This window comes from Uranotaenia lowii, unplaced genomic scaffold (genome assembly GCF_029784155.1).
Source record: "Uranotaenia lowii strain MFRU-FL unplaced genomic scaffold, ASM2978415v1 HiC_scaffold_109, whole genome shotgun sequence".
NCBI lineage: Eukaryota > Metazoa > Arthropoda > Insecta > Diptera > Culicidae > Uranotaenia > Uranotaenia lowii.
Genome location: NW_026597066.1, coordinates 60890 through 71212, shown reverse-complemented (window position 1 = coordinate 71212; position 10323 = coordinate 60890). Strand labels below are relative to the sequence as shown.

General features: G+C 38.3%; 1 protein-coding gene across 1 annotated transcript; it reads right to left on the bottom strand.

The window, feature by feature from the left end:
- Nucleotides 1–8782: 8782 nt before the first annotated feature.
- Nucleotides 8783–9637, bottom strand: LOC129759122 (uncharacterized). The gene is made up of 4 exons (XM_055756538.1): nucleotides 9559–9637; nucleotides 9380–9499; nucleotides 9014–9287; nucleotides 8783–8947 (listed from the first exon to the last, which is right to left on the bottom strand). The coding sequence occupies exons 1-4, from the start codon at nucleotides 9601–9603 to the stop codon at nucleotides 8889–8891; spliced, it is 498 nt and encodes a 165-aa protein (XP_055612513.1). The 5' UTR covers nucleotides 9604–9637; the 3' UTR covers nucleotides 8783–8888.
- Nucleotides 9638–10323: the final 686 nt, after the last annotated feature.

Sequence of the window (10323 nt, the reverse complement as noted above, 5' to 3'; positions counted from 1 at the left end):
AGACTTAAATAAGATCTAGGGCAAATTGTACGTATTGAGTGTGGCAATAAATGTTGTGAACATCATATCTATGTTAGTTCAAAACTTACAATAGTTATGTATGAAAAACATATTTTAAATATGTTTTTAACATAAAGCTTTATAACTCTGCACTGAATAGAGATAGAGCTCTTATTATCTAGGCAAAGTTTCATATTTTGATGATATCTACAACTATCTAAATGTTCTGAAGACATCTAACAGCTTAGATAAAAGACAAGAGTGTGTAGCCGATAATTGAGAACACGACACTCTCTCGGCTGAGTACTATTCCGAGTCGGCATTCTCCCTCCACCGTCCTTACTACACGCAAACATATAACGACTCAGCTGCCTTGTCGTGAGCGGTCCGCAGTCAGCCAATGATATTCATTGGGGCAGGACACGAGTCGCCCGTTCAGCTGGAAGAATACCAAGCTAAGATTGCACAATGGCGAATCCTGCCAGGATAATTTTTAGTCTGGCTGAACCGGCTGAACGGGAGGCTCGAAATGTCGCGCAGTGTGTTTTTACTTTGTTTTAATAGTGAAATAAAGTGTGTGTGTTGGTGCCTTCATTGGATCGGTAAGTTTTTCATTTTGAATAGAACTCGAACGAAACGAATCATTTATTCGAATGTTGCGAAAGCTGTTATTTTTTTCTCCGTCAAAATGGCGGAATGTATTTGAAAGCAAAGTTTTCAGCGTCCATTTTTTGTGAGCAAGGGGACCATCAAGTTGAATTTGTTATTTGTCAGCTGATTGTTTGATTTTTACGGGGATTTGTTTTGAACGAAGAAGATTCATGCGTGTTATGATTGGTGGCTTGCTTGCTTGCAGCTAGAGTCGGTAAAATGGAAGAAGGATTTGTTGTTTCATTTCATCATTGCATCGAAAGCCGTTCGGAGTACGCAGTTGTGATAGTGGATTTCGCACATGCGTTTGAATTTCGTCTCTCCCTATCACTTATTTCTCTGGTCAGTTTGCTATGATTTGTTTAACAACGGAGTATGTTCTTGGTAGTATGAGTGTACACTTTGATACACATATTTGAACAAATTTTCGTTGCTTGAGAGACTGAAACCGTATTCGTTTGTGCTCAGTTTTAAACCAGGTCACAGCCAGTTGTACACCTTTTGCTGCATTTTTGTTAGTTAATGCGCTCAGTTTTGTAGCGGTAGTGCACCATTTTTGTCGGTGGAACACTGAATATTCTATCCGTGTTGCGGATGAGCGAGTGATGAATGAGATAACAATACATTGACAGCGAACTGAGCGAAAACTGAGCGAGTGGAACAAAATAATATGATAAAAGCTAACATTACCTCGTACCATCCTCAGCTAGTTTTTTTTCGTTAGCTTGTCCCTCCACTTCCAGCAACGTCCGATACGTACCTCGAGAAGTTACCAAATTGTTCGGGTACCAAATGAACGGACTTATAAATTTGCAAATCTCGACGTAAATTGATGTGGTCCCATGATTGTTATGAATTTGTGCTGAGTTTATCGAAATGACGTTTTGGGGGTTAGACTAGCGAAAGATTCATAGCATCTTGGTATGATTTTTTCTCACAATAGACACTTTCAATTAAACGAGATTAAATCGTTCTGCAACTTTTTGTCATGCTGATTTTGAAGACTTGCGATTTAATGATGTGTGTTTATAAGTTCAATCTTTATCGAACGTTTAGGTTTCTACTGCATACACACAAAACCCAGCTGTTCAGATCCAAGTTTTTCACTGGTTCCAACTGTTTTTCAGTCGGCGCATGTTTTGGCCCTTATCACTGTTTTTAATAACGAAAGTACAAAAATTTGTTAACGTAGGGACGTTAAACACAAGACAGAATTTAATCCATTGATGTTGGGTTTGTTGCTAACATGCTATTAAACTAACATCGAAATTATATGTTGGATTGGGAGGACCAACATGAAGAGTGTTCTGAAGGTTCACTTTATACGCATACATACGTTGGATCGGGAGGACCAACATGAAGAGTGTTCTGAAGGTTCACTTTATGAGCATACATACGTTGGATCGGGAAGACCAACATGAAGAGTGTTCTGAAAGCTCACTCTATGAATATACGTTGGCTCGGGAGGATCAACACTTCATGAATATACTTTGGAGACGGAAGGTCTAAAATAGGCCGACAGGCAAATTTGAGATTGAACTCTTGAAATGTTTGAGTTGTTCAAAAATACAGAAAGGGATCATTAATGTCATGTTTTCTCAGTTGAATCAAAATAGGTAGAAAAGAGTTATCAAGATTACATCTTTAACAAATCCCTTGAGCACACAAACATTAAAGATACAATTTGTGAGTAGTCATCTAAACAAATCCGAGCTTTGGGTTGAATCCAATTGGAAGGTGATAATCTGTTAGAGTTATCCAAGTTCTATTAAAGTATCCTATGGAGAACAATTACGAAAAATGAATAAAAAAAAACTCTTTTTAGAGAAGGCACGAGAGATGTCACCTTACTCTTTGCGATTTATGAGTGTATGCGGTCTATGACAATCAGAAACTCGCAGTAAAACCATCAAAAACGAATAACCCGTTGTAACCAAGCTCCAAATAGATCGGAAAAGGTTCGATTGATAGAGGCTGTTCTTGATAGTGTACGATTATGGGCGGTCTATCTGGCTTTTGCCCTACCGCCGATATTGTCTGTCGGTAGGTAATGAAACCGATATGAATTTTCGAATTTCCTCGTTCTTAAAAAAAAAAAGAAATATTTTCATGAATAAATACACAAGGAGATGTTAACTGCGCTTACAAAACATTGTTTGACTCTAGCTTTAAGAAAAGAAATCATGTTGGTACCGCAACATTTTGTTCCGTTTTTTTATTTTTGTGTAGGGGGGAGATGTGTAGCCGATAATTGAGAACACGACACTCTCTCGGCTGAGTACTATTCCGAGTCGGCATTCTCCCTCCACCGTCCTTACTACACGCAAACATATAACGACTGAGCTGCCTTGTCGTGAGCGGTCCGCAGTCAGCCAATGATATTCATTGGGGCAGGACACGAGTCGCCCGTTCAGCTGGAAGAATACCAAGCTAAGATTGCACAAAGAGCACCAGGAAAAAAGTTCCATTTCAGGCCCTTTTGGACCACTGTGCAGTTGAGTGATGGGTAGAAGAGAGGAGGGGTTCCTTTACAATTTTTTGCATAACTCAAGAATTAATCGTGCAAATGGAACCAAATTTGGCATGCGAGGGCATTTGGCTACGAAAAGTGGTAATACGGATATTTTAGACTTCTATCTCCTTCAATTGGGGATATTGTTAGGGAAGAGGGGAGCTCTCATAGAATTGTTTTGCATAAACCAAGATCCTGTCTAGCAAATGGAAACCATATGGGTACGATAAATAGTTCTATGATTATTTAAAACACCACCTTTCTTCCAGGGAGTAAAGAAGAAGTGGGGAGGGGGGCCCTATACAACGTTGTTGGAATAACAGGAGAAGTAATTAAACAAAGAAAATCAAACTTGACATGAGAAGCTATTTGAGTACGAGATATTATTATTATTATTATTATTATTATACTTTATTGTCCAGTAGCGTAAGGTTTCCCTTTTTAAAATTACTACATCCGATTATTATTTGTGCGTTTTAATCTACTAACGGCTGTAAAAAGCTAAACAGTCCTTCTTGAAAGCTACTTCTGTTGGTGACCTTTGTATCGTCGTAGGTCGCAAGTTATGTAGCGGGCATCCAATAAGGTTTCTTTGCAGATGAGAGACATGTTCGTATCTTTTAAGGCCGTAAACATAACGAACACATGAGTTCAGTGCGACACGAAGCTTGTTATAAGCGGGGGCATTTATGTTAACGCAGAAGACATCTCCAAAAATGAAATGTGGAAAAATCAAGCTTTTGAAGAGCTATAGCTTTGTTTCAGTTGAAGCTGAGTACGATTTTTGGTTCAGGGTCCTCAATGAAGCATATATTTTTCCGCACTGTTGTGTAACCATATCGCTCCACTCTAGGTTTCGTTGAAAAATTGTACCAAGGTTAAGGGCTCTGTCTTTAAACTCTAATACAATTCCGTCCATTACCACATTTTCCACAGGTCCGAGGTTATTATTCTGGTTTCTGGCTAGCATCAGTACATGATTAACATGCAGTAGATTTGATGAAGCCCACGTGGAAACACGGGTTAGATCATCGTTCATCATCCGTATAAGCTCATCAGTCGAGTAGTCATATCTAGCTATGTATAGTTGTACATCATCAGCGAAAATTTGGATTGAGCAATATTTTAAGACATCTGGAAGGTCGTTGATGTAGCAGGAAAACAGCAATGGTCCAAGCACAGATTCTTGCGGATCGCCGGAGATGACAGATGCACTATTTGAGCGATTATTTCCGCAGAAAACTATTTGTTTTCGTCCTCGAAGGTAGGAAGATAATAGTTTAATGACATTTGCATTGAACTTGAAATTAACTGAGAGTTTTTGACACAACTTCGAATGATTAATGGTATCGAAGGCCTTAGAAAAATCTAACAGTAGTAAAACTGCAGTGCCTTTACAATCCAATACCGCACCAACATCATCACTCACTCGTAGTGTTGCGGTTTTAACACTTTGTCCAGGTCTAAATCCAGCTTGAAACATGGACAGGAGATTATTTTCGTTGATAAAAGTTCGTATTTGGATTTTTTCAAATGCTTTTGAAAGCGAACGTAGAATGCTTATTGGGCGTAGATTGTCAATAGCATTTAGATGCGATTTTTTCTTAAGTGGAAGAAATTTTGATGTCTTCCAGCCTTTTGGAAATTGTTGTGTTGAAATAATTTTGTTAAAAGGATTAGCGGTAATAGGATTTTTACAAACTTTATAGGAATATCGTCGAGTCCCACGGCATTGGATTTAATAATCCAGATAGCATTCACGACTTCCCAATCAAACAAAGGACGAAAAGAAAAACTGTTTCTTATTTCAGGTAACACCAGGTTAGCGGTACTTTCGCATGAAGCAGTGTGATTGTTTAGCAACATTTGGTTGATTTCATCAGGATCAAATAAGCATGGTTTAGGTCAGGCATGTCAAACTGGGGGTTCGCATGCGGCCCACGACCTTAGTCAATGCGGCCCGCGTAGCCCCATCTTAAATTTTCATAAAATTCCCTACTACACAGAAGTACGCTGGCTTTCCTGCCACAAAATATTAAAAATATTTGTTTTGCTACGAGAGGAAATAATATTATTTTTGGAAATGAAAGGTGAACCTGTTGAACATTTTCAAGCAGACGACTGGGTTCAGGATTCGGCATTTGACGTTGATCTCACTGGCCACCTGCAAGATTTTAACTTAAAGGTTCAAGGATAAACTTTCGGTGAAGAATCTTTACCCACGCCTAGACTGCGAACTCGTGTCCAGAGATGTGTAGTAGAATTACATCCACGAAGATGATTTGAAACATATTCGGTTTTAGTTTTAACGATGAGTGAGTGAAGTTGCCCGGTTTCGTAGAATTTTGAAATGAGTCCTTTTTTGAGCTTCTGTTACAGTAGGAGCATTTAACCAATCTTTATAAGCAACGTTCCGTTCATAGATCGCTAAGCGCACGGCAGGCGTAAACCAAGGGTTATCTTTCTTCCGAGTCTTGGAAAAACGAACTGGAATATGCTGTTCATGCAATCATTTTATGCTCTCAACAAAAAAGTCTAGCATCGGTGTTTTCCAAAGCATAGAATTCCTCCCACGGAATTGATGTTGCAGCATACTGCAGAGCAAGAGCGTCGAAATTTACATAGTTTCGGTAGGTGGTTGGTGGGTTCTGAACTAAGTCTACTTCAAAATCAAAGCTAGCATAGATTAAATCGTGGTTCGACATCAAAGCAGGGAAGTTGACTTGATCGAAGCGAATCACGTCTTGTACGTTGTTGGAAATGATAAGGTCAATTTGACTACATCCACTGTCACTAAAATGTGTGCCCAAATCTCCTAGAGTATGTAGCGAAAATGTTCGATGAGGGGTAATTGTTGTCGTGAATACTGTTGCGCACCGCACAAAATCTCTAGAGTACACTATGATTTCTCCACCGCGCTTATGAAAACGATCGTTTCGTGTCGAAGAGTAGCCTGTTATGGAAATATCTTGATCAGTGGTATCTGAAGTCAACCATGTCTCAGTAAAGCAGGCGATTCCGATTTTGTGATTTTTAAGTGCTAGCTTTAATTCATCGAATTTCGACATTTTTCTGGCACACAAGCTTTGCACGTTACCATGACAAACATTCAGTTTTCCATCCAGTAAGGCAGCATTCATTACAGCCCCTGGGATGTTAGAGGAATGATTTGCTAAAGTGGTCATTAGACTGCCCCAAATTTGTATGGGAAATTTAAAACCTGTAAAATGTTACACACTGCAGGCTAAAATTGATCCTGGGCCTAGTGCAAGATCTCATGCCAAATTTGGGCCTGATCGGACCACGGGAAGGGGTCGCTCAACGAGCCTGAAGTTTGTATGGGATTTCGAGACATTTTGTTCGAGAGGAACATGAAAAACCAGTTTTTCGTCAATAACTTTTGTCTCCTTCGACCGATTTCTTTCAAAAACGGGTTTTCTTAAAGCCTAAATTATGACAAACATTTCATCAGAAGGTTTTGTTTCAATTAAAGTTGAGATAAAAAAGTTATTAAGCTTCAAAAATTGGCTAACTTTTTTAAGGATGATATTCATCACTTGTTTTAATGAGGCTGCTAAATGTCCGACCCTCACAGAAAAATTGTTTTTGAAAGAAATCGACCGACGGAACCAAAGTTTTTGATGAAAAACTGTTTTTTTTGGCATCCCAAATCGTTCAGTCATGTTCCTAAGCCCCTGTGGTTATGCAATTTTTTTTTAATTTTTAAGCATTTTCCCGCCCTTACTTCTTTACGAACTATCAAGTGAATATCATCCAAACACAAATATTAGAAAAACATCAAAAATTGCAATCGAGCGCAACAACAATGGTTAAAATCGGTCATTATTTGACGAAACGGCATGCATTTCACATTGAGTGTCCTGGTCGGACATTTATCCGCCTCATTAAAACAGTGATGAATATCATCCTTAAAAAAGTTAGCCAATTTTTGAAGCTTAATAACTTTTTTATCTTAACTTTAATTGAAACAAAACCTTCTGATGAAATGTTTGTCATAATTTAGGCTTTAAGAAAACCCGTTTTTGAAAGAAATCGGTCGAAGGAGACAAAAGTTATTGACGAAAAACTGGTTTTTCATGTTCCTCTCGAACAAAATGTCTCGAAATCCCATACAAACTTCAGGCTCGTTGAGCGACCCCTTCCCGTGGTCCGATCAGGCCCAAATTTGGCATGAGATCTTGCACTAGGCCCAGGATCAATTTTAGCCTGCAGCGTATAACTTTTTCAAAAGTCGGGTCATTTGGGGCAGTCTAGTGGTCATTATTGGAAAGCACTAGTTTCAAGAGGACTGAACTATATGAAAACTTTAATTAACAATTATCGAAAACTCTTCTCTATCAATTTCTATCAATATTTGCACATACATATATAATTTAAAAGGATACAATCAAAATTTAAAAAGCATTGAATACAAACTTTAAAAGTGTAGGGATTCACTCCTGATTCAGCTGGTCCAAGGAACGAACGCCTATCGGGGGTCCTTCAGCGGTTTTTTCACATGGACGATGCCCATTCGGGTGTGGACGGAACTCAGTTGATTTGCCTTCTTCAACCTCACAGCAGCGATTTTTATCTTCCGAGCAGCGACGGTTAGATTCTCATTGGCGTAGATCCTGCGATCCGTAGTGAACCCAAGCTGGAGAAGGTTGAGGTTGAGTTTGCTGAGGTTTGCGGAATAGAACTCATCTCTCGTGTTCCGCAACGAAAATTGTACTGCGATCAAACTGTCGGAACCATCGGAGCGTTTTCCAGTCAGTAGTCATTCGGCGCAAATGAACTGGCGGATTATTCGTGCCCAATCCAAGTTGGGAGCAGATGCTCGCGAAATAACTGTAGAGATTTTCGTCTTTCAAGTATGGGATACCGGCGAGAATCAAATCGTTGCGATTTTCCATAGTGTTGACAGTTTCCGAAATTTGGTCGACACGTACCTGCAGGTTGATGATAGATGCATCCGTGCTGCTGAACTTTGTTGAGCATTCCTTTTTCAGTGATGATATTTCTTCGGACACGGCATATTAAGCTTCCCCTGGAGTTCATCCTTAACGGCATCAATCTTGGTGTTGATTTGGCTTATCATCGTTTTTGTTTCGGTAAACTGACCCAGCAGCATCTGTACAGCGGATTCCAGAGACATTTGCTCTTCCTCAGCGCATCTCCGTTTAGCCTTGCTTGCCGACATTGTTGAAATAACAAAGAAACAGAGCTTGTTGATCACCGTTTTTTGTCGGTTAACGGTTAGGAACGATGAAACGATAGTTTTTTGTCGGTTAACGGTTAGGAACGATGAAACGATAGTTTACCGGGACAGTTCTTTGGATTTGAGTAACGCGGATTGGAGTTTCAGTATTTTACAATCGGGTTTTACATCACTTTTTAAGGTTAATACGGAGGCTGATTAGAAACAACACATATCGAAACAAGTGTTGCCAAAAACTTGATATGTTTCTATGAACGTTACAGACCCTTCTGCCTTGCAGTGTGGAAAGGGGAGGAACGGAGAGCTTTCAATATAAATGTCGTTAGATTGCTTAAGAACTTATCAACCAATAAAACCAAATTTGATATGAGAAGGTATTTGATTACATAAAAATGGGATCACTTTTTTTATCTTTATTATTATAGTTTCATCCTTATTGATTCAAGAAAGTTAATTGATATCAAAGCTTAATGTAATGTACACTTTTGGACCTTTTCTTTAAAATCAATTGACCCATTTGTGCACACAATGTGGCAATGTCCGTGCTTCATGACATATTTCACCTGGAAGGAAACACACGTTAGTACATGTAAGTTGTTGCAAGTCATCCTCAAAGACACATAACTTACTGAGGTGGTGATAATACGTTTCCGGACAGTTACGATTGACTAAAGACTGAATACAGGATTCCATTTCCAGGGCAAATGGATTGCACTTGTCCTTGTGACCAGCCAAAGCTGCCGCAATTTGAGAAGCCTTTTTGGCACAAGTTTTCCAGGCGACCTTCCTCACATCGTTATGCAAACCTTGTGGGTACTGATCAATATACTCGATAGCCTTTTCCAGCAAAACTGTATTATTTTTAATTGTTCCAATATTTTCGGCATAGCATTCAAAGGTACACTATTTTAACGATGAAAACATTAACAATAATTGTTGTACAATAGTTAGTAAATTTTTTAAATATTTGATTCATAACACCCTTAAATATTTACCGCAAGAAAACTAAGAAATTGTTTACGCGGGACTTTTTCTTCAGCTATTTCCAAGCATTCATTGAAAGGATCAATGGGGAAGGGATAATCCATTTTGCAGCAATCACCGATAATCCGGCCCTGGAAAAAGCAGGGATAAAAAAAATGAAATTAGATCCACAATTTAGCAACTTACCTACCTGTGTGTAATATTCCACACATTTCGAAGTGTTGACCGAAGCCATCGGGAGCAATAAAGTCAAGAGGAACTTTAAAATCATTTTTAGATCTAAGAACTAAGAGAGTAGGAAATGAACCCACCTGCTTATATTAAATTCACCTCGCAAAACAGCTATAATTATCCTATTTTCCGCTCCATTTCAAAAGTATTATTCCAGTTATTTGGATTTTTCCAGATGAACAGCCATAAGTGCCAGAAATTAGTATGGGGAAAACCAAACATGATCAATCTTATACAACTCGAGCTGAAATTCATAATTGAACCATTAGTTATATGAATATTGTTTTGATATAATAAACTTGCGACACACTTTAGGTTGAACACAACATGGCTGAAGTAAGGCGTAAGCTCTTTGTCATAATATAGACGAGTTTTATTTGTGTTTTATATGTTTGTAGATAAATAGTGTCAAATAAGTAAGATTTATTTATTTAATATTAGTATTTTAAGTTCCTTATACTAAGAGAGTTTGAAACAACAGGAAAAATTTCTTTTTATTAGTATACATTGAAAATAATTCAATGAACAAATGCTTTTAAATCTGAATCTTAATAACATTAGCAAAATAAAAAAACTTCGAATCTATCGAAATTGTTTTTGTATAATAGCAATAAGATTTCGAATCATAGACTTGGTAGGCTGTGGAAGAACAAAACGAACGCGTTTTTTTTCGACAGAACAAACTGCAATTCCAAAAATTAAAAATTTATGAAGTTTTCAAAGA

What these genes read in the sequence shown, in the direction of transcription:
- LOC129759122 (XM_055756538.1), bottom strand. Translation starts at nt 9,603, where the DNA reads ATGGCTTCGGTCAACACTTCGAAATGTGTGGAATATTACACACAG. An exon ending in AATTTCTTAGTTTTCTTGCG is followed by an intron (nt 9,288 to 9,379) that starts GTAAATATTTAA and finishes TCGTTAAAATAG; the next exon opens with TGTACCTTTGAATGCTATGC. An exon ending in AACGTATTATCACCACCTCA is followed by an intron (nt 8,948 to 9,013) that starts GTAAGTTATGTG and finishes GTTTCCTTCCAG; the next exon opens with GTGAAATATGTCATGAAGCA.